The 25264-nt window shown below is 42.2% G+C and overlaps 1 protein-coding gene across 1 annotated transcript in view; it reads right to left on the bottom strand.

The window, feature by feature from the left end:
* CYP27C1 (cytochrome P450 family 27 subfamily C member 1) overlaps positions 1–25264 on the bottom strand; it is a 41087-nt gene that overhangs the window by 6894 nt on the left and 8929 nt on the right. The window contains exons 2-7 of the mRNA XM_032805117.2: positions 24246–24436; positions 19556–19755; positions 15330–15539; positions 10691–10854; positions 6759–6925; positions 5690–5768 (exon numbers count right to left, since the gene is read on the bottom strand). Of these exons, the coding sequence (XP_032661008.1) occupies positions 5690–5768; positions 6759–6925; positions 10691–10854; positions 15330–15539; positions 19556–19755; positions 24246–24436 (1011 nt within the window). The remainder of the gene's footprint in view (positions 1–5689; positions 5769–6758; positions 6926–10690; positions 10855–15329; positions 15540–19555; positions 19756–24245; positions 24437–25264) is intronic.

Below are 25264 nucleotides of genomic sequence, written 5' to 3' on the forward strand. Positions count from 1 at the left end.
TGGCTGGTGGCAGTGATATCAGATCCAAGCTGGTAATTAAGCTTGGAGGTTTCATGCTAGGCACCCACATTTTGGACGCTAAGGTTCAGAATTTGGAATTTATGCTTATGATACTTTGAGGTGGAGCATCTGTGGATTGGGATGGAGAATGCATCCTGTGTCCTGTGAGAGGAGCCACAGTTTTAGGTAGAAAGAGATCAGTCAGCATATCATCATGCATAGAAGGTAAGTATACCAGACCTGTTGTGGCCATGTTGGAGTTATTAGTATGACATGAGCTTGATACTCCTGTATTTTGCAAAGTACTTGGAATAGGAGAAAGGGAGGGAAGACATAAAGGAGTGGTGCGTCCCAGGTCACAAGGAATGTGTGTCCCAGCAATCCGCGTCCCAGTCCTGCTTCGAAACAGAATTGAGGGCAGTGGGCATTGTGCTGCGTGCCCAAGAGATCTATCATGGGATGGCCACATTGGCTGAATATGGGTTGAAGTGCTCACATATCCAGCTACCCTCCCACTCATGATCGTGCAAGAACATCCTGCTCAATGTGTCTGTGGTTGTGTTCTGGGAGGTATGCGGCTGAAATGGAGATGTTATTCTGGATACACCAGTTCCACAATTTGCTTCTGAGCATAAAGAGTGGGACCTCGCTCCACCCTGCCTGTTGATGTAATACATGCAGGTGAGATTGTCCGTCATCACTCTTATGGTATGATGTTTGAGAAGAGGTAGGAAATGTCAGCAGGCATTGCAAACTGTTCGTAGCTCTAGGAGAATGATGTCTAAAGTAGATTTGGGACAACCATCTGCCCTGCACTGTGTATTCGTGTAGATGCACTCTCCAATTGATTAGGGAGGCATTGCTATTTAGTATCATAGTTGGTGATGGTTGTAGGAAAGGAACTCCAACAAAGACATTGCTGGGCTGTGTCCATCACAGCGGTGAGTCCTTGACTCGCCTTGACACGGATAAAAGTTTGTGAACGATGTGTTTGTGGGGGAGGTATACGATACAGAGCCATGCTTGAAGACATCGCATGTGCAGTCTTGCGTGCCTGACCACAAACATGGTCACTGCCATGTGGCCTAGAAATTGGAGGCACATTCATGCAGAGAACTGGGGGCAGACCCCTGCGGCAGATACCAGATCTGTTATAGTCAAGAATCTGTGAGGTGGTAGGAATGTTCTGGCATGTATGGCATCCAACTGTGCACTGATGAATTCCAGCTGTTGTACTAGCATTAGAATGGACTTTTCTAGGTTCACGAGGAGGTCTAGCTTTGTGAACAGGTCCATTGTTATATGGACAGCTTAGAGTGTTGATTTCAGAAAGGGCCTTGAGGAGACAGTCGTCCAAGTATGGAAAAATGACGATTTCTTGTTTCCTTCAGAAGGCCATGACTACTACAAGGACCTTGGCATAGAACCTTCACAGGTTCAAGAAGAGCTTCACTAATCTATAGTGTGATCTCTGAGAAAGAGGATGTGTGGAGAATGTCCAGTAGTTTATACCGCTGATCTTTGACTTCCTCCAATGGTATCTGGAGGGAATCCACAATCCTATAGAAATGATCTTGAAAGTGCCTGAAGTCGTCGGCAGAGGTAGGGGGTGGAGGCATAATCGCCTTGTCAGGTGAGAAGGAGGAAAAATTTAAAGTTGGGAGAGCCTCTTCTTCCTACTCTTCCTCCTGTTCCTCCTCCTCATTTGGTACTGGTGGTAGTTCGACTTCCTGAGGGCAAGAGACTGATGGAGAAGGGAGAGGTGTAGGTCTCCGGCTTTGCTCTCTGGGAGGGTTCCTGAATTGTGCTCTGTAGCCCAAGGGTCCCAATATGGCCAGTTTGATGGGAGTGGCACATGTGGCTGCATCCACAGTGGTCCCTGCCAGGATTGGGGGCCAGAGTGAGGATAAGCCAGTGCAAATTGTCCAGTCATCGAGGGAACAATGGAGCCCTCCTCCTCCTCCTCCCTGGGAAAGGGAGGTGCTGTCTTCGGCAAAGAGAGGAAGGAATGTTGTGAATCCAAGGAGGAAGGCAGAAGTGAGGGGAGATCCCATCAAAGAAGTGGAGACTCGGGAGTGTCAGATATCAGCAGGTCTTTAGAGTATCTGAAGTCTTGTGGAGGGGAAAGGAGCATCATTGGTGCCTTTGTACTACACGGTGCTGAAGAGAGGGTGAATGTCCCTGAAATTTCAGAAGATGGCTCCAGAGACTTAGCCAATGACTTGGTCAGTGCCGAAGACTTGCCTGGTGCCGAAGATTTCAGTGTCAATGATTTGGTTGGTGTCGGTTACTTGACCGGTGTCAACGATTTTAATGGTGCCGAGGACTTACTCGGTGCCAAGTGCCAGAAACAGTGTCAGTGCAGTAGCTCCAGCAAGCGGGCTGCCTCAATCCCCAGAGCTGGGAAATGGCATTAAGGTCTGAAGGTCTGGCCAGATAGGGTATTTAAACCGTTTCTTTGAGCCTGTACCAGAGGTACTCAGACAAGCCCTGGAGCTACATCTCTTATCGGATAAGGTTGAGGCCACCAACCTAGCCAGAGACAGTGTTCTGTCAGGCTGAGCCTCAGAGTGTGAGGAGGAGGAAGCCCATTTGTTGCCATCTGCATGATCACAGGATGACTCTCTCTTCACAGGGCATGGAGAATGGGGGTCGGAAGATGACTTGGCAGAGCATGAGGGCCTCTCTGGGGAAAAGTCCAGGCCCGGATCCAATGCTGGATGTAGCAATCTCTCCATGAGGAGAAGTTTCAATCTAATGTCTCTGTCCTTTCTGGCTCTGGGTTTCAGGTAAGGCAGTATCTCCAGACAGCAGATACGTTGCAGGTGGCTGGCGTCACATGAAGGCGGCCCCAAATGAAACGCACTCTTAAACTTTCCAGAGTAGCAGCCGTGTTAGTCTGTATCTGCAAAAAGAACAGGAGTACTTGTGGCACCTTAGAGACTAACAAATTTATTTGGGAGAGGCGGGCATAAGGGTGAAGAGAAAAGGCTTCCCAGTTGGGAAAGGTGGGAAGTGAGAAAAACAGAAACCTAAACTATGAGAAGAACTGTAAAGATGAAGTTAAAACAAAAAATATATATATTTTCTTTAGCTAGAAGGAGAAAGAAGAGGAGGAAAATACTAACTACACTATCAGGTAAGGCATTCTCTATGAGGGAACAGGAGAAGCGGGCTCTGCTAGTTGATTCTGTCCCAGACCAAAGATGGTAGTGAAGGAAGTGGGGGCAGTCAGACTGCACAGTGCTACATATACATCCTGTGCACAGCGCAAAAGAGGGGAGTTGCACATGTGTGCTCCGACGGGCACTCCTGGTGATTAACAGATTAACTCTTAATTCACACCAGTGTAACAGTGGAATTTGGCCTCAGGAGGTGACAACAGGAGATAGCATGGCAAAGAACATACATCACAACTTATAATATAAAAAGATTAATGAACAGAAGCCACATGTGTACATCTAAGAGCAGAATTTAGCCATAAGGGTTTACACAACAGGCAGTTGCATCACTCCTTCAGAAAAATTCTGATCTATTTTGCGAACATATATCAGAATTAAACCAGTGGTTTCAACTACATGATTCATGAGCTAAACCTACTCCCGGTGCAAAGTATTTTTATGACTCACATGCCATGCTCAAATTCTGCAAAATCTAAGCTTTCATTTTTTAAAAAATTAAATTTTTAACCTAATGATTGTGAAAATAAATTTCCAAACATGAACCAGGTGTAAATCAGTGCAATTCTTGAATCTGCAGACATTGTGAAACAATAACTTTGAGGGATGTAGATTCCCCAGCTCCCTCTTTAACCTCATGGGTTGTTAACATTAAAGTCTATTTATGACATTGTAAAGGTCAGCAGTAATTATTTAACTGGTGATTATTTTAGAGCAGATGCGATGGGGAAGGCACAGGTACAGAACTGAGAATTGTGTCAGGAAGAGAAATGCAAGATGGAGACGGGAGGAGACAGACACAAAGGCTCACATCCACAAAGGGGGCTGGACCATGGGTCTCCCACCTGCCAGGTGGGTGCTCAGCACACCAGGCTATAAAATTATTCTCACTCTCTCTTTGGCACACTGACAAACTATTGATTTAAAGCGCAACAGCTTGAACAAGAGGGATTGAGGGAGCCACACATCAAAATAACCCATCACTCAGTGGTTAGAACACTGTCTGAGAGTGGGGGAGAACCCTTCTCACCAGCTTTCTCCCTATCAGGTAGAGGGGGGAATTCAAACTAGGTCTCCCACATCCTAAGTGAGTGCTCCAACCACTGGGTTATAAGGTTGGCACCACTCTCTCCTCCTCTTCCTCCAGTTGTTTGTGTAGAGTGAGACAGATGCCTAATTCATTCTCACAATAAATGACGAGGCCTGACTGCAGCAGAGCAGCTCCTGTTTGTGGATCACTAGCAGAGATAGGTGCCTCCCTGCAGCCCAGATTTAGGTGCCTATCTCCATGAAATGGACGGAATTTAGGACATACCACTCTTGTCAGAATTTCCCATTGGCTAGCTAAGGCACTTCCTTGCCTAGTGTGCTGGCTTTTGTGGATTGTATTCTTAGACACCTATCTCTCCCCATTCATTGTATAGGGAGCCTAGGTGCCTAACTCAGATGTGGATCTCATTGTTCCAATGATTTTCCAGGTAACACCTAAGTTCCTTTGTGGATTCAGGCCAAGACAGTGGAAAAGGAGAGAAACAGAAATGAGAATGCAGAAGAAAGGAAAACAGAGATCAGAAATGGTGGCAGTACTAAAAGTGATCATGTTACCAAGAGAGATGCTGAATGCAAAAATAAATAATAAAGAATGTTAAGAACGCAAGGGTCTGATTCTTTACACTAAAGCCCTTTTACTTTGCTCTGACAATGTAAAAGGGTTTTAAAGAGAGAGCAAATTACATTTACATCCATTTAAAAGGCCACTTAACTCTTCTACAGCAGTGTCAGGGAGCCTTAACATGAATGAGAATCAGGCCTTCTAAATTTAGTTACTTTATAAAGGCATATTCTACTCATCATCTTGTGTAAATCTCCAAATGGTATCAATGAGAGTTCCACTGTGAACCGAGGGTATTTTGTAGTACTAATTTTATACCTTGGCTGGGACCATAATTAAAACAGAAATTCATCTCTCCTGACAGAATGAGTTTGATGCCCCAAATTTACACTAATTTACAAAAATAATAAAATGTGTGCACTAGTTTTGAAACCTAATCATAGAATCTTAATACAAATTTATCAGAGCCCTCTTTGTTTCTAGGGTACTGAAGAGTAAAGCCAAAACTGAAAGGGTAAGAACCAGTCCTTCTAACAAGGAAAACACTCACATTTACATCAGGATTCAGGTAAAAAACATAGTCAATGATTAAATTATTTTTTTTCAAATGAGCACTATTATAAATTCCTCTTTCCTGCGCTCCCATCTTTGGTGATCTCCTGCAAAGTCACACAAGTGTACTTCTGTCTTAATGGACGACTTTCTACACATAAAGACACACATCTGTCAGGATTGGTCTGGGTATATTTATCCTGCCTCAACATGGTAGGGATATCCCTATAGGAGATAGGGTCAGGGATAGAAGATGACCCCTTGAAGTTCTCTCCAGCCCAACATTTCTATGATTCTATGAAGAAAATCTCTTCTTCTCCCTCCATAAGACCATCACACAACTCACCCCTTTAGGTATCAAGTATCCTCCAACAACCAAGTCTTCTTGTGTTACTCTACCATTTCCTGGCAATACTGGGAATAACCTACAGACAAATGTTAAGGAAGGATTCAGCATCTATAATTTATAAAATTTACAAAGGTTTACAAAGGATCCAGTTTAGCTACCACTTAACATACACTCAGATTGAAAAGAATTGTAGCAAGTATGGATTTTGTGGGGCGCCATGGTCTATTAGTTTCTATAAGACTAGTTGCTAGTATCTCTGTAGTTCTAATTTTGGCTCTGCCAGATAAATAATGAGAGACAAGATGGGAGAGGTAATATCTTTTATTGGACTAAAGTATCTTTGCCGGACATGAAGAAGAGTTCTGCATAAGCTCTAAAGCTTGTCCTTTTCACCAACAGAAGCTGGTCCAATAAAAGATATCACCTCATCCATCTTGTCTCGATAATATTCTGGGACCAACACAGTTACAACAACATTGCAAACAAAAGTGAAATAATGGGTAGCCTTAACATGATAAATCAATCTCGCTGCCTCAGTTTCTCCATCTGTGAAATAGGGATAATGATACTTCTGTCATTTTACTTCCATGAGCACAGGGACTGCTCCTGGCTAGCAGAGCTAGCCACCCCTAAAAGGGAGAAGTAGGTTATGTGTCCATGGCCTCAAGAATTGTTGCAGTGGGCACACTCTCCCTATACTCTCTGAGGCACAACTTCTCCAGAACTCCTGCTGAGGTAGTGTGGTTTCACAGTCCCTCACAGTGACCAGTGCTCTAACGGCACAGTCAAGCTCTTAATTATCTATCTTACAGGAACATTGTGAGCGTTAATTAGTTAATATTTATACAGCACTTAGAAAACATAAAGCATTATATAGGTGCTATGTATGATATTAAATTGCTCAGAATGCACTAGGTATACTGGTGATACAATGAATAAAAATAATAGCAGCCACGACCACCAATAGCAGCAACTGAATACATATTTTAGCTTGGACACAAAAGTCACTATAGCCAGAAAGAAACTGGCAGACAACTGCAAGTTGATAATTAAAAGTTTCACTTACCTCAGGGTTTCTTTGAGCAGGCCTCTAATCATTGGCAATTTGGGGACATCATCTGAAGTGGGAACTTGATCTTTTCCCAGATTATTGACTATCTCTTCATATACAGATTGCTGAACTTCAGGATGCTTTGCCAACAAGTATGTTGCCCAGGACAAAGTGAAAGAAGTCTAAGAAAGAAACCGCCAACATCACCACGAAAAAGAAAAAAAAAAATGAAAGTAGCTACAAATATTTAATTCAATGCCAGGAAAAACAAGCAGTTTTCAACTAAGGATTCACTATGTACACACACAGTTATAAACCAAAAGGACTATCAGTAACATCTGGGTTTCAGGGCATCGAATCAGTCTACATCATTCTCTACCTCAGCCCTTTTCCACCTGGAAAAACACCAGAACTACCCCTCCTCCATATTTCTACCAGTGAAAGATCAAAAAGCGACAGGAAAAGTAAACTACAAAATGATATATGTAATACAAAAGCTATAAACATGAATGGATTAAATTAATAGCTAGTTCTCAGTTATTGCTGTGCTTTTCCTCCCAACAAAAATATTCTGCAGGAGACAGAATGATAGAATGCTACACAGACCATTTCCATCCGCTGCAAGCACATAGCATTCTCCTCACAGAATCCTATTAACGATAACATTGATATTACCATTTCTAGGATTATATCTCATCATTTAGTAAGTGATGCTGCAACACAATATGCATTTTCCAGCAATTGGAAACTACTGTAGCACTAATATAACATAATTTTACCTCCTATTATGACAGAAGTTTTCCTGTCAACTCTTAAGGGGAATGTGTGTATAAATCAGAGTTTAAAACAACCCAGCATAATTTACCTTTTTACTCTCTTCATGAATAAGCTGTTTCCATTAAAATGGAATATTCAAAGAAAACAAATCACACATTTATGATACTAATGATCATGAAAGACTGTACAGAATTAGGCATTTAAAGAGACACTGGCAGATTAAAAATCATAAATCCCAAATGTGGCTTGCCCTGCATAACTACACAAAGGCAGGGATAGGACACAAGAACAGGAGCCATGGCCCCATCCTTCTCCACACCAGCTAAATGACTGAAGTTGGTGCAGGTGCATGTGTGTGTGGGAGACCACATGGTACCACATCCAAAAAGAAGATACAGAAGCCTCTTTTGAACCTCCTTCCCTCAGAACTCCTATCCACAGACAGAATACCTCCAAGACTGATTGAGTCAGTGTCCCTTGGCAAGCGTGGCAGTTTCCTTTTTTATAAATAACACCTTAGATTAATAAAAGTGAAAGAAGATTTAATCTCTGATTTATTTTTCACCATTCATGTGGTTTGAGTTTGCATTTTTCTCTGCTTATATAATGAAAATAGATTATTCAGTTTCATTTTTTGTATAGTTAGTTACCAATCAGTTTTACTTTCAGGTTCTCATGCACTAGCATAATGTTGGAATTTTTGGGTTGCCAACAATATACAGGTAAAAACAAATTTATGGAAATATTTCTGTTGGTATAACTCTACAAAATTGGAATCAGAGAGCAAATTTGACATGACAGTGACCTTTTCAGTTTGTGTTTATTTGCAAAAATAGGACACAATGCTAAAAATCCTGTCCCCAAATGTGTTTACTCTGCAATATAAGCCCACAGTTAGTAGAACTTGGTAAACAAACCCATTGTCTGCTAACTCAAGGGCTTGAGCATCGACACTCATTTGTAACCCCAAGTTAGGAATTGTTGAAACCAGGATCCCAGCCTGGGGCTCGTGTCTATACTGCATCATGTAAGCCCAAAACCAACCACCCATATCCCTGACTTCCTTGAGCCCTCCCGAAATGTGTACACTGTAGCCCTTTTTTCATAATGCAGTGTGGGAACACTTGACTGGCCACCAAAAGACTGTCAGGTGGACAAAGAGAGTTGGCTGGTCGGATTGTGTAATACTTTTTGCGGACTCCGTGGGCATAAATTCAGGGGGGCTGCATCTACACTGTAAAGCAACAAGGCTTGAACCATCAGACCCAGCTTGACTCAGGTTCAGACTCTCTGCCCCAGGGGTGCCCCTGGGTCATAGCCCTGGGTTAATGCGATTTGTGTGTAGATGGAAGGGAGACAAGGCTTCAGCCAGAGTTCAAACCCTGGGCTTATATTTCAGGGTAGAAATAACCCAAGAATCCTCCTTTTAGCCTTCTGTCCCTATAACATCCTTCACTACAGCTCAGTTCTGGGCTGCTCCTCTCTGAAGAGGCTAACAGCTGTGCCAAACTACATACAGGAGTTATTGTGATATAAACAGTGTATCCTCTCAGGTTCCCAGCTCCTTCAAATCCTCTTCAAAACTGGCTCTGTGCTACAACAGCCAAAATGCTTGGAAACCAAATAACAGCTTTACAAATGTATTCAAAATCTTTAACAATCCTTGTGAGCTCTTTCAGTTTCCATTATGTAACAAAACCTGAAATGCCAGCAGTGGGGAAACAGGGCTCCCTCCATTTCTATCATGTACCCAAAGTGGGGGAGCCAGAAGCACAGATTTCTCATAAAGTAATCACTGTCAGTTGAGAAAGCTGTATAAATGCAAACACAAAGTCTGTTGTCATGAACTAGTACGCTGCTCTTTTGGTTTAATGAAAACTCTCTCAGCCTAAAAGTGGAAAATTAGGACTTTGAAGGTCTGGAAAACTAATGGGATGAATAAATTGTGTTTTATTTAAATAAACGACAATAAAAAGCTCACCAAGCTCATAAGCCTCTGGAAAACTTAATCAATGAAGTAATTCTCAATACAGAAATAAGCCCTTACACATGCTTTTTGTTCTGAGGCTAATAAAGTTTCTTTTTTTCCCAGCCATCCTGAATCCCTCCAGACCACTCTTACACCCAGAGAAAGCTGAATCCAATTAGCAATAAGTGAGCTGGATTTTTATTTCAAGCTTACTGGCAAACAAGCGTGTATAAGGTTGTATATCTTCATCAAAGGCTTGATCCAGAAAACTTGCTTAATTACAGTCTCCAGCACATGTCTCATTTATATCTCTGTGGATGAACCCAATCCTAGAATGCAATTCTCAGCTGTGTTGAGCCCATGCTGTGGGGCAGAGAAGGCATAGGTGGCTCTAAAACAACCTTTATGCCACCCCAATCTCTAATCCATAGGGATGTTCTAATTTGGACTGTCAAGAATGGTTCCTTAGGCATTATGTGTATCATACTCTAGCCCTCCTCCCCTGGCTCCATCATGCCCTGCCCCTGCCTTGGAATGCCCCCCTCACATACCCCATCATGCCCCCTGTACCAGGAGGGTTGGCAGAAAGATGGCACAGAGGTCAGGCTTCCTCCATGCTAGTGACTTCACATCATCCCCTCACGGTTGGTCTAAGGTCCCCTTGATATCAGGCTAGTGGCGCAAAGGGACTTTAAGAGAGGCCGCATATCTTATCTATAATGTCTCTCAATGATGAATTGTACATATACGAAACTCCATTAACAAATTCTAAATATACCTATTTTTTTAAAATAGAGACCCTCAATAGAGTTGCCTATTTCAGTTTTTCTGACAGGCCATTAAATATTTATTCCATCCCCAAACTAGAAAAGGGAATTGAAGAAAAACTAACAAATACATATATTTCTATTAGACTCTGAAGTAGTGTCCTATAGGAAATGGTGGAAGCCCCATCACTTACAAAGTTCAAAATCAAATTACACTGTAGATAGTACATTTTGGCTTCAGTGGCCGGACTATATGAACTAGTATGTATTTTCCATTACTACTACGATTCCATGATTCATACATGATGGACAAAAACCATCACATTTATGATGCACAAAAACCCTTACATAGCACTAGCACTAGGTTGCAAATGGAGTGGATTTATACAGCAATAAAATTGTCCAAATAGAAAATGATATAATAATAAGCTTACTGTATCCACTCCTGCCAGAAGCATTTCAGTCATATTGGCATAGATCTCTTCCACCGTAAGCTCTTTACTCAGTAGGAGATAAGTGAGTAGCCCACCTTTTACTTCTTCTCCTTGGTCCAACTGGGACTGAATATCCTTTATCTTGTTGTCAACGTGGATTTGACCTTTTAAATTACAGAAAATTTTTAAAAAATCCCCTAATCATTGTTCAGCCCTTCTTTTCTTCCCTCCCTTCTTTCCGATTTATACTTCGATGATTACAAACATGGCACCTCAGGTGTAGAGATGGGTGATGCTAAAGATGAGGTCATACCACAATGCTTAAACCACCCCACAGATTGGTCAGATGCTGACTTCATAGAAAAAAGAATCATAACTGGCATATTCTTGTATGAAGACTGCACATACATACACACATACACACACACACACACACAAAAACAGGTGATCTTGGGAAAGCACATAATCTCCACTTATATTTTAATTTCCTTTTCACAGCAGGCGCTACTGCAAAATAGAGTGTGAAAAACAAAGCTCAAAACAAAGAGATTGGATTCTGTTGTTGTTCAGTTGCTGTTAATATTAATCAAAGGTCTGCAGGAGAAGGGGTTGTCTGTTTTTGGAGGAGGGTGTTCCACAAGGGGAAATGGTAGAAACCCCATCAAATGAATTATTTAAAGCAATCAAAAATGTATTATAGGGAATAATTTTATATGCTAAGGGGTATGGACTTGATTTCCTGATAGATCTTGTGAATCTTTAATTTTAGTCCTGGGGAAATTCTGCAGGAACCACCCCCCTCACAGAATGCCCATGCTTTGCATGGGTGGGGGGATGACCATGGGTGCAGTTGGGGGGAGGGCTCCCCCCACCCAAACAGAGGTGAGGCATGGGGGAAGCACACAGGGTTACCTGCCACTGCCCCCTGCCCCTCGTCCCTCATTTCTGCAACTGCAGAGCTGCCCAGCTGAAGGAGGCTGCGTATGGGTTCCGCGGACTCTGCAGCTGAATGCCGCTTGTTGGATCCTAATGACAGTCATGCTCCCCTTTTGTGTGCTGGGAGCCTTCCTGTTTTCTGTGCAACAATGAGTGATCATGGTGTGACTGGATGAAGGGGGGCTGGGAGGCAGAAGGGAATGTGGGAGTGAGTAGAGTGGGATAGGGCATGGGGCAATCAGGGAGGGGGATGAGATAGGAAAGAAAGGGGATGGGGAAATCACAGGGGGAAGCATGAGGCGTCCCCTTGGCTGCATCTGGGGCTTCCCTGTTAAGCAGGCACATGGAACCCTCACCCTGAAAGTCCTAACCCCTACACCTAGACCACTCTGCTGAGCCCCAAACACTCAGACTCCCACCCCACTGAGCTGCAACCAGCTGCACCTGGATCCCCACCCCCATCAAACCCCACTCTCCCAGCAACTGGACTCTCCCACTGAATCCCCCACACTCAGACCTCTCCCACCAAGCACCATCTCCTTATACCCGGACCCCCCCGCCACCTCCACTGAGCCCCCTACATTCAGAATTTTAAAATCATATTAAAATAATTTTTGGAGAGTGAATAATTTTTAATTTATTGGCGCATAATTAGCTCAGGAGTAATTACTATAGGTCAATACAGCTGCAGCCATATGACAGATTTAGATGCAAGCAGAGTCAGGATGAGCTGTACCCTGACATCTGGTGGTGAATTATGGGAAGTGCGGAAAGAATGTCAGGAATGTGAAGTCTCAAATGTTTGCATAGGCACACCCAGCAAGGAGCCTGGGATGGTTATTTTGATAGCTCTGGGATCCCCAATTTCTTCATTATTGGGGCAGGATACATAAAGTGTTGCCAGCTGATTATGTGAATGAGGAACTAGGAGACTGCTTTGTAACAGAAATGTCTCAATATAAATTAAATGACACTTGCTAGACAAGGGACATGGGTTCCAAAACCCAGTGAGTTGAGAGAGATTGGGGGCTGGTATGTGTACCTGATAGTATGGGCCTCTTTTGAGGGCCTGGAACACCAATTGCATGTCCTTCTCTCTCTCCCCACTGTTAAAGAGTAGAGCTAATTTTGGTTCCATTAGGAGTCCATCTAGAGACTGCTGAGCTGAATTCATGTTGGACCAATGGTGCACCAGCACCAGGGCTCCCCTACAAAGAGCTGAACTGAGATCACTGAGTGCTGTGGGGAAGCCTGAAGACCTATCGTTAAGCGGCTGGCAGAGCGGAGCAGTTGCAGTGTGTTGGAGCAGCCCATGGAACGGTGAGCGGAGTGAAGCGGTTTGCAGGGGCAGCTGGAGGAGCAGCACAGCTGGTGTGGTGGAGCTGGTCCTGGTGAAGGCTGCAGCAGAACTTCACGGAGAGGCAGAGCAGTTGGCCCTGGCCCACGTAAAGTGCCCCTTAACACGCTGTGTGGACTTCCCCCCCCATTTCCACCCAGGCTTGGGAGTGGGGGGGTAAACTCTACAGATAAACTCTTGAATTCTAGGGTGGCACTGACCAGAGACTTTTGGGTTGTTGGACCTTGAGGTGATTGGACTTAAGACATTGCCAAACGTACTTGGAGGTGGGTTTTTGTTCATGGTTTGTGTTATAATCCTGTTTGTGGTGTTTCTCCAATGGGATACCGCATTGATTCCTTCCTTTATTAAAAAGATTTTGCTACACTCAGACTCCGTGCTTGCAAGAGGGGAAGTATTGCCTCCTAGAGGAGCCCAGGGAGGTGTGGTATGTAAGTGTCCCAGGTCACTGCGTGGGGGCTCGAGCCGGTTATGCATTGTGTTACTGAAACGGAACCCCTGGATACTGAACCTGGCCGTTGTTGCTGCCAACTCAGAGGGGCAGAAGGGTTACATATATAATTAATAATCTGAAAGAATCTCAAATCTTCTCTCAAAAAGTATACATTTGGGGGAATGTAGAAAAAGAAGATTCTGCTACAATATGAATGAAATAATATGCAGAAACATGCAGTTTCTAGCACTACTTCTGCAGGGTGGAAGGATTAGAGGGTTTTTGATACCCCTAAATTTTAAATGAGAAATATGAAAACAGAACCCCACTTGCTCAGAGTGATTACAGGCCACTGAAATGCTTGTAAATAGAATGTTTCAAACCATATGCCATACTTTCCCTTACTTTTCTTCCCTCATTTTTTAAGTAGTAGGTATGTTTGCATGAAATGCACTCAGTATTTCTTATGATCTCATGAGCTGATTCCTCATTTTGTTCACAATGAGTTGAAGAGATGATGGTTTTGTCACAGAGCTCCTGTTCCAAAACTCACTGAAGTCAATGGGGAAAAAAATTTCCATTCAATTGAATAGGTTTTGAAAAAGTGCTTAACAGCTGATTCTAACTTCAAGTGAGGAAGAAGGAACAGAACAGATGAAAATAAATAATAAACCAGTAATGTAAAATAAGGGACTAACTAGACCATATTGGCAAAATTGTTTCCAAATGGAATTTTTTCAAACTTTTACGCAAGAACATACGAAGGCCATAAGAAGAGCGCGGTGACAATACCAGCCCGGCATATCTCAGTAAATGAGACTTGCCATTGCTTCTGTGGTGCTATCTACAGAGCAGCCTGCACAGCCACCCCATGCAGTTGCTACCCAGTCTACATCCCCTCTCTCTACGAGAAAAGCGTTGCCTTGCTCAAGCAGTATGAGGCATCTGGTGACCCAGATGTCTCTGACTCTCTGATCGAATCATTGGATACTGCTCGCTGAGCCAGATGGGAGGAAATGACTGAGAGGATGAGCTTTACTCACTCCAGCCACAAGTATTGGAGTCTGCTCTGATGCCTTGGAGCAGCACAGCAACCACCTGCACTCTGCCGACCCTCAGTGATACCAACCAAGTAGCTGGACACCTACTTAAAGTGGCTAGAGCACCTTTGGAGAAACAGGTGCAAAGACAAGTGAGGAACAAATGGTGTGTGTTTAAACATGTACACCAGATCAGAAGCTGCCCAGAACCATTCACTGTAACAAAGGTGGAACAGACATTGGGTAGCATCAACTGTGGAACAGCTGCAGGCTATGATAACATATCTCTAGAATTCCTGAAAAATCTAGGCCCCCATGCTCGGCTTTGGCTTGTGAAATGCAACAGGTGAACAAGACAAACAAGATGGATGGGTAAATGGGGTAATAAAACAAATAAGCTTTAGCAAAAAAGCAAATGTTAGAATATCTTTAACCTCTGGATAATAAGCACAATTTCACAGAAACACAGAAGACAGAGATGGAAAAGATCTATTGGGCTGCACAGTCCGATCACTTGGCCAATAAAGGACTGTTTCCTAGAATACTTTTCCTAGTTTTCTGTTCAGTCTACTTTCAATTGTCTCAATCAGTGCAGCTTCCACCACTCCTCTTAAAAGATTACTGCACCACAGCCTAGTAGATCTCATTGTAAAGAAGTTCTTTCTGATACGTATCCCAAATGTTCATCTAGTTTCTCTTACTGTACCACCCTAAATAATCCTTTAATACTTCTCACTGTAGTTTATTCCTACTTTTCTTCTTCTTCCCCAGTTTCTTACTATAATTTTAGGGTACAAATGCAACAAGCTCTATTCAAATACAGTGACAGCAGCTACAGAGACAAAGTTGAACTTTTCTATTAATAATCCTTACTAAATTTGAAGAGTCCATCCCAGGATCTGCAGAACTCTCTCCAGGGTTTTGGAATAAATGGACGAAGCCATTTGGGAATTGCCCCTGCATACATAGTTGTCTTAAACATGCTAAACATCAACTCCAGAGCCTCAATGTATTCCACAGTCTTCTCTGGGATGTTGTTTTCCAGGCAGCCCAATCGGGATTCATATAGAATAGTTGCCACACCTGCACAGAAAAAAAGTCACAGAATTTACAGTTCCTTCATTTTTTTTTTCTTTGTTTATGGTACAGAATTAAAAGGTAAAGGAACATAACCAAATCTGCAAAAACATGGTTAATTAGTTTGACTAGCACTTACTGGAGATGGTTTAGGGATAATACAGTCCCTTATAAAACAGAGAATAGATTAAATGACCTCCTTATGTGTCCTTTCTATGATAAAAGAAATAACTTTAACATCTCTTTTATCTCCTTTTTAATAGATGGGTTCCTTATTTGACTCATGTTTATATTTTCCTTACTTTCTTTAAACAAAACTAAAACAAAACCAAACACATATAACACATCACTTTTCTGTAGACTCATAACTAGAGTTTTCAAGAAACATCAAAAATTGTTATAACAAAATTCATACTCAATATTGAATAGATTGCTCCAGATGTAAGCTTTTATTTTAAAAAATGTTTCTCATCCTTATCATTGTGAAGAAAACGTGGAAGATCTGAACCAAGTATAACCAATAAAGTGTTGTTTTACTGAGTTTCCAGACGGCCTGAAATAATAGCTGTGAGCAGCATGAATTGTCCCATTCATCTCAGTCAGGATGTTATTCTGTGACCTAAGGATGGCTGTTCATTTTTTTAACTGTCACTCTCAGCCAATAGACCCTCTTATCTGGATGTTTCTGCTAAAATGATCAGCAGTGAAACAATTAATGTTGACAAAAATAGATTTAAATATCTTAAATGCACATTTTTAGGTGGGTTAAATTCTAGGTCTAAAATATTTCACAATGTAAATCATTAATAATATTACTGACTTCATATCCAAGATAAGAAAGTGCAGGGTAGAGGAAAGGATGAAAATTCAAAGGAACTTAGAGAATTTAACTCACTGATCAATTAGAGGGAGTCTGTAGCTCAAAAGGTTAAATTGCTTTAAGACAGCTGGCGCTCACCTGATGCTACTATTCAGATATTATTATCTAGTTAGCATAAACCCAGATTATTTTACCAAGTAGTCAGCTGTTTGAGACAGTGGCTGCATAGGTCAGCAATGCTGGAAGTGGTTACAAATCTCAATGAGTCAGCTAGTTCTCAGCAAAGAGTGCAAACACTTTAAGCATCAGGCAGACACACAGTGCTTTATTATGCATATGAGAGAGAAATGGGATTTTCTTAAGATGGGTGTTACATGATGTAATATTTTGTATTATTTATAAGACTAGTTCATGCAGAACTCAAAGACAACCACACCACACTACACCACAATTTATCCAGGAATTTAAGGATATCATCAAATCCTTCCCTAAACAACTCCAAGAGCATAGGCGCCGACTCCGTGAGGACTCCAGCCCTGGAGCACTCACAGAAAAAAAATATTGGGTCCTTAGTACCACTGGCAGCCAGCTGACCCTTTGGCCCCCCAGCAACTTCTGTCCAATGGCAGCCCCACCAATCAACTCCTCCCCCTCCTTCCCAGTGCTTCCCACCCACTGCAATCAGCTGTTCCATAGCATGCAGGAGTGCTGGAGGTAGCAGGGAGGAGTGGGGATGGGCGCACTCAGGGAAAGGGGCGGAACTGGGCAGGAAGAGGCGGGGCAGGATGTAGACGTGAGGAGAGGGGTCTAGTGAGGGTGGGATCTGGGGCAGAGGCGAGGGAAGGGGGTTGAGCACACACCGGGGCCTGAGGAAGCCAGCGTCTGTGTCCAAGAAAAACTCTACGATTTCATCCCCCACGAACCAACTCCAGGGACCTTCTACATGCTTCCCAAGATTCACAAACAAGGGAATCCAAGCGGACCCATCATATCTGGCCATGGCACTCTTACTGAAAGAACATCAGGACTCATAGAAACATCCTCAAACCATTCATCATACAAAGGCCCAGCTTCCTCTAGGACACAATTGACTTCCTCCACAAACTCTGCAGTATTAACAACCTCTCTCAGAATACCATTCTTGCCACTATTGATGTCATCTCCCTATATACTAACATCCCTCACAATGACAGCATAGCTGTCTGCCTCAAATATTTACAAGACATTGGACAAACCTCATATATCTACCTCAAACACATTGCCAAACTCATCCATTTTATCCTCATCCATAACCATTTTTACATTCAACAACAAACACCTCGTCCAAACCATGGAAATAGCTCTGGGTACTAGGATGGCTCCCCAATACACCAACTTCTTCATGGGCCACCTTGAAGAAGTATTTCTGGACAGATGAACTACGAAACCAATGATATACCAAAGAGACATCAATGATATTTTCATTCTCTGGACAGATGATTTAAATTCCCTTACAGACTTCCACCACAACTTCAGCGACCACCACCTATCCATTAAACTCTATCTGGAATACTCCCATATCAGCATCAACTTCCTGCATACGGCAATCAGCTTCAACAATGGAACCCTACACACAACTGTATACTGATCACCACACCTACCTTCATAGATCCAGTAACCACCCCAAACACACCAAGAAATCTGTTACTTACAACCAGGCACTCAGATATCACAGAATATGCTCTGAGGAGAAAGTCTGAGATACATACCTTAACACACTCAAAACTGCCTTCAACAAACAAGGACACTTCACCAGAAAAGGAGATTGCATCATAAAACAGGCCACTCAAATACCCTGAGAGAACCTGTTTCAATACAGAAATAAAACCGCCTCTGACCACACACCCCTACTTGTCACTAGCGCCCCAAATTGGAACCCATATGGGGTATCATCAAAAAACTACACCCATACTCAGTGGTGACCCATCCAGAATGAAATCTTTTCTGAACAACCCCCCAACCTCTCCAAGCTCATCAGAAGCAAGCTCCCCACAGGCCAGGGACACACCATCTCAAAGTAGCACTAGATCCTGCCAGAACAACAGATTCAAAACCTGCAGACATACCTCCACTGCTACAATGATCAACACCCCCAACACACACCTTTCAAGTCCTACTCTTGCTTATAACATGTAGTGTATTTCATCCAGTGCACTCAATGCCCCAACAGAAACTGTGTGTGAAACCAGATAATCATTACAGTCTCCAATGAACTCACACAGGAAAATGATAAAAAAAAAAACACCCTATCACCTGTGGGTGAACATTTTTCATAAAGCAATCACTCTATATCTAACCTATCAGTCTTCAACTTCAAAGGGAACCTGTACAACATTTCAAAAGATGAGCCTGGGAGCTTAAGTTCATAACTTTGCCAGATACTAAAAAATATGGATTGAATTGAGACACAGGATTTAGGGCTTGTTACAACAATCTATAACCCACTAACAATGCCTTCCCAGTTGCTTCCCACCACCACTTTCTTTCTTCCCTATGACTGGAGGGGTGTCAACAGGCCACTTCACTTTGGAGGATCCCTGCAAATATGTGTTTACTGCTTATGCTAAACAATCTGTTCCATCTTGTATTTAGCTGTGACACTCTGAGTTTCCTAGATCTGAAGAAAAGCTGTGTAAACTCAAAAAAGTTTGTCTCTCTCACCAACAGAAGTTTGTCCAATAAAAGATATTACCTCACTCCCCTTGTCTCTCTAGATCATGCAGTGTTAGTTAAAGAATCACATGAAACTTTAAAACAAAAACTAATAATTCACTGCTGAAAATCAGATATGGGAAAGGAATAAAACAAATGTTTAAATGCATAAAAATCATGCTACATAACAGTTACATAAGAACATAGGAATCGCTATATTTGATTGGACTGGAGATCCATCTAGTCAAGTATTTTTGTCTCCACCAGTAGCCAGATGCTTCTGAAGAAAGTGTAAGAACTCCACAGTTAGGCAGATGTAGGCACTGAAGAAAAATACTTTTCCCTGTTGAAACTGCAGACAGGCGCTGGTTAAGTGAACCATTTGTAGTATCAAGCCCTCTGATTGTTTTAAATTAGCTTAAGTGTGGCAGTTTATGATAAAAATGCCTAATTGTAATCACATGGTTTAGAATTAATTTTCTTTCCAGATATTATACAGTCTGTCTCTCACCTTCCATGGAATACTTGAAGAAAAGGTTGTTAACATTGGTCACTGTTTCCCCATCTTCCTCTTGACTCCTGAGCGTGTGGATTCTCTTAATTAAATCTGTGATGACTTCATTGACTCCTTCAGAGAAAACAGCCACATCCTTGGGCTTCAGGACCTTCTGCCTTAGTACACTCCTCATTTTTAGCCATTGTTCCCCTTCCCTAGAAGAAATAATTTAAAATATCTATATATAATTCTTCCTGACAATCATTAGTTGGGCAGGAAGTTCACGAATTAAATAAGAGTCTCTTATTAGCAAGTGATAAACAAATTCATTGGTAAAACTGAAATCACTACTGGAAAGGAGTATAGTGGACACTGGTCTGTCAAGTAATATGTTCTTATGTTTCTTATTCTACATATACTGAAGGTGCCAAGTCATTCCGTTGTCTAATTCACCTCACTGTTACAGTACGCGATCAAGTTTGTATGTTAATTAATGTGTATTGGTTAGAGCTTTAAGACTTTATCTCAGTATCCTGGAAGTGCCTTCAGATAATTGTTAGTCACACCTGCTAAATACATAGAGTACCTGACTAACAAAACAGAGATTCTGGTTTGCAAAAGTATCACACATATTCTCTTTAAAATAAAATTTTAAATATACATTTATCTTTGCTAATTTGTTTTCTTTTACACAGATTTGGTGCTTTTCTCCCAAAAACATCCAGCATAAACAGATTTCATGGACCACAGGTCTGATTTAATATACCAAATCCTGCTATCGGCATATCAAGCCTAGTTATGTTTATTCCAAATCTAGGGGAAGTTTTCTGAGAGAAAAGTTTACTTTCTGTGAGAAATGGTACTTTTTGAGATCTAACAACCAACAGTATGAGAAGTTCAAGACAGACCATTAATACATTAAGAATTACATAATTTAGAACAGTGGTTCTCAACCAGGGAATACGCAGATGTCTTTCAAGCAGTGCATCAATTCATCTAGATACTTACCTAGTTTTACAACAGGCTACATAAAAAACACTAGCAAAATCAGTACAAACTACAATTTCATACAGACAATGACTTGTTTATACTGTTCTATATACTATACACAGAAATGTAAGTAAGTATTTATATTCCAGTTGATTTATTTTATAATTATATGATAAAAATGAGAAAGTCTGTAATTTTTCAATAATAGTGTGCAGTGACACTTTTGTATTTTTATGTCTGATTTTTTAAGCAAGTTGTTTTGAAGTGAGGTGAAACGAAGGAGACAAATCAGACTCCTGTACAGAAGTCTGGAAAGGTTGAGAGCCACTGACTTAGAGTATGTGAGCTGAACAGGCTCATGCCATCTCAGATACTATAGTGTGTCTGTATAACATCTGTAATGTGTATAACAGCGCTTCTCAACCAGGAGTCTGCGGCCCCCCAGGGGTCTGTGAGCCCTTTCCGTGGGGCCGCAGGGCTCCATGGCTGTAATCTGGTGCCCCAAATCCTGGCGCCCCCTGTGGGGCTGAAACTGAAACTGCGCCCTCCTGTGGGACTGAAGTGTCCATCACACCTGCCGCACATTCCCCCGGAAGCAGCTGTCGCATTCCCGTCTGCTGCTGGAGCCTGGGGTTGCAGCTGCTCCTCAGCACCTTCTGACTGCACATGCAGCTGGTAAGAACCACCTGGGTCGGGGGACCCAGTTCTGGGGCTCGCAGAGCCCTTGGGGAGCAGGCACCGCAGGAGGAGCCCTCCTGGCATACAACCCCTAGCTATCCTCCCTGCAGCCTGAGCTAGCTCCCTGCCTGCACACAGCCCCTAGCTACCGCTGAGCGGTTTTCAAACTTTTTGAGCCGAGTCCCCACTTTGACTTCTATTTTTTGGTTGTGGCCCCCCACAACCCAGACAGATTGTCTCCATTTCATCTCCAAACTGCCCCATCTCTCGTCTCCATTTCATCTCCAGACTCACTGAACGCACTATCTACAATCGTCGTCTGGAGTTCCTCTTCTCCAATTCTATCCTAGACCCTCTTCAGTCTGGCTTCCATCCCTTACACTCAACTGAAACAACTCTCACCAAAGTCTCTAATGATCTCTTTTTTCAGCCAGACCTCAGAACCAGTAGTCCATCCTCATTCTCCTTGACTTGTCATCTGTATCAAAGGCAGCTGACTATGTTTTTCTTCTTGAAGTTTTATCCTCCCTTGGCTTCTGTGACTCTGTCCGCTCCTAGTTCTCCTCCTACCTCTCTAATCATTCCTTCAGCATGTCCTTTGGAGGCTCCTGATCATCCCCCTTCCAGTTTTCTGTGAGGGTTCCACAGAGTTCTGGTCTCCTTCTCATCTCCAGATAATCTCATCCACAAACACACATCCAACTATGCTGATGATTCAAAGATCTCTCTCTCTAGTCCAAACCTGTCTCTGTTCAAATTAAAATCTCAGCCTGTCTCTCTGACATCTCCTTATGGATGTCTAGCTGCCAGCTCAAATTCAACATGGCTAAAATATAGCTCTTAATCTCACCCCCCAAAACCCTTTCCACACTACCTGCTTTCTCGATCACAGTGGACTAACACCACCATTCTATCAATCACTCTGGCCCATAACCTGGGTATCATTTCAACTGGGACCTCTTTCTAGGTCCTCACATTCAGGTTATGTCTAAGTCTTGCAAATTCTTTCGCATAACATCTCTAAAATACAGCCCTCCTATCCATCCACACAGCTAAGATTTCTGTTCCAACTCTCATCTCACATCTCCATTACTGTAATATTGTTTTTTCTAGTCCTGATATATGCAATTTTGCCTCCTTTATATTCATTCAGAATTCTGCAAAGATCATTTTCCAAGCCTGTTGCTTTGACTATGTCATTCCTCTCTGGAAAGACCTTCACTGGCTCCCTCTTCTTTATCATATCAAACATTAGCTGTTTGTCTTCACTTTCGAGGCCCTTCATCACCAATCATCATCCTATCTATTTTCTCTAATTCAGCATCGAAAAGTTGACTCCTACCTCCAACTGGCCATTGAGGGTAACTTCTGTTGCCTATTTGCTAAATTTTCAGTCTTCATGCTGCCCCTCATACCTGGGACAAGCTCCCTATAGACATCTACAACACTAATTCATTATCCTCCTTTCAAACCCTCCTTAAAACTCTCCTTTCCTGTAAGGTCTACAAAGACATTTACAACAGTTAGGCTGCTGGTGTGCTGAGACCACAGCCTACTTACCATGCTGACCATATTATTTCATTGTTTCCTTGTGCTCCTTCATTTGTCTGTATCTATCTCTTGTCTTATAGTTAGATTGTCAGCTCTTTTAGGATAGGGACTGTCTTTTTGTTCTGTGTTTGCACAGCGCCTAGCATAATGAGGTGCTGGTCCACGACTGGGACTCTGACGTGCTATGATAATGGAAATAAATAATAATAATAATAATAATAATTAAGTGGCACCTTCCAAATCTTACATTATGGGCCCATTGTTCAGCAAAACAAAGTAAGAACACAAGAACGGCCATACTGGGTCAGACCAATGGCCCATCTAGCACAGTACCATGTCTTCTGACAGTAGCCATTGCCAAATGCTTCACAGGGAATGAACAGAACAAGGTAATTATTGAGTGATTCAACCCCTGACATCCAGTCTCAGCTTCTGGCAGAGGTTTAGGGACAACTGGATCATGGGGCTGTGTCCCTGACCATCTTGGGTAATAGCCTTTGATGGACCTACCTTCATGATCTTATCTAATTCTTTAGGGAACAGAATAATGCTTTTAGACTTCACAACACTCCCTGGCAATGAGTTTTGCAGCTTGACTGCGCATTATGTGAAGAAGTACTTCCTTTTGTTTTCAAGTTACTGCCTATTAATTTCATTGGGTGACTCCCATTCTTGTGTTACATGAAGGGGTAAAAAACACTTCCCTATTCAGTTTCTCCCCATCGTTCACAATTTTATAGACCTCTATCATATCCCCCCAGCCCTTACTCAGCTCTTTTCTAAGCTGAACAGTCCCAGTCTTTTTAAATCTCTCCTCGTATGGAAGCTGTTCTATATTCCAGTCATTTTTGTTGCCCTTCTCTTTACCTTTTCCAATTCTTATATACACCTCTACCTTGATATAACGCTGTCCTCAGGAGCCAAAAAATCTTACTGTATTATAGATGAAACCGCGTTATATCTAACTTGCTTTGATCCACCGGAGTGCGCAGCACCCCCCCCCCCCAGGAGCACTACTTTACCGCATAATATCCGAATTCATGTTATATCGGGTCGCGTTATATCAGGGTAGAGGTGTATCAACAAGGAGCCATTATTTTGACTCTGGCCTATATTTTAATCTTGAGATTTTGGTGTAATGTGAGTGTTAAATGCATTATCAGGCTTTTACAATATAAAGCCTTTTGCTACTGCAATTTTATCCATCACAGTAAGAGAATGGCCATGACTCACAAAAAGATTGGTTCCCTTTTGCATAAACACATTATATCACTGATTACTGTGAGTGCTTCACAAGGACAATTACCCTTATACACCCACACACACACAAGCATGTTACATGCAAGCTTTCAGAGGCAGATAACTCTTCTTGAACCAATCATATGCTAAATGAAAAAAAAACACTAGGCTGATTTATATGGTACTTCAGAAGATTAACATGCTTTGATAATACAAATTAAGAAGAGAAAAAAGTGACTATACTTACGCAGAAATAAGTCCTGTAGCTCTCCCTCTTAAATCCCTGTACTCTTGCCAGGATTCCATGTTAGCTCTTTGTGGAGTTCTCCCTTCTGCCCGGAGCACCTGGGCAACCATGTCTCGATCTGCAATGGACACTACAAACTGTGGACCAAAGTGAGACTTGAAGATTTTTCCATACTCCTGGGTGTGTTTTTGCTGCAACATCAACAACAAATCAGAGAAGAAAAACATTATGAAAAAAAAGAAACAGAGACTTTTGTCATAGAACATATCAATTTGCATTTACATAAAATGCCACTTAGTCTACTGAGGGAAGAGTTTGCAGTGGTAGCACTTTAGAAACAGAATAAGTTTTTCAGGAGCAAACCATAGTTCTGAATATCAGCCATCTTCAAAGATACTTCATTACTTGAAAGATAAGAGTTGAAAACCACCCTGATGATCCAGTGGCAGAACAGTGAGTAGTCGTGTTGGATCCAGATCTAGGTCCCAAGCTCTTCAATCAAGCAATAGCTGGAAGTGTTACTAGAAAGCATCATCACTCTTGAAATACTCACTATGACCAGAAGGGGAGGTCACTGCTGTGCAGGATCTTTGAGGCTGGAAAGACCCCCAGACCTCCACAAGACACAAAGGGCTAGCTACACTGAATACTGAAGAGGTGAAAGGACTTGTGGAGTAGGGCAATGTGAAGCTCATGTCCAAAAGAGTGACACATTTTCTTCCCCATATCAATCTGTTGTGCAGTGCTCCATTATAAAAATATTGATCTCATATAAAAGATCAGCCCTGAAAATATCAAAACAAAGGATGGAAGTAAAGGGAGGTCAGAAGCATAATCACAAAGTAAATTTGTATTTTTTTATTTAAAAAAAGGCTCAATTGTCCCTTTCCAATAAATGAACCAATTAGTGCATTTTTTATTCTTTACAAAGTCTACTTAATGGCCTTGCCATTAGGGCTGCCAGGACAACAGCGCTGCGTTGAAATCTCCAAATTTTAGAGTAGATTTATTATGACAAA

This window comes from Chelonoidis abingdonii, chromosome 10 (genome assembly GCF_003597395.2).
Source record: "Chelonoidis abingdonii isolate Lonesome George chromosome 10, CheloAbing_2.0, whole genome shotgun sequence".
Classification (NCBI taxonomy): domain Eukaryota; kingdom Metazoa; phylum Chordata; order Testudines; family Testudinidae; genus Chelonoidis; species Chelonoidis abingdonii.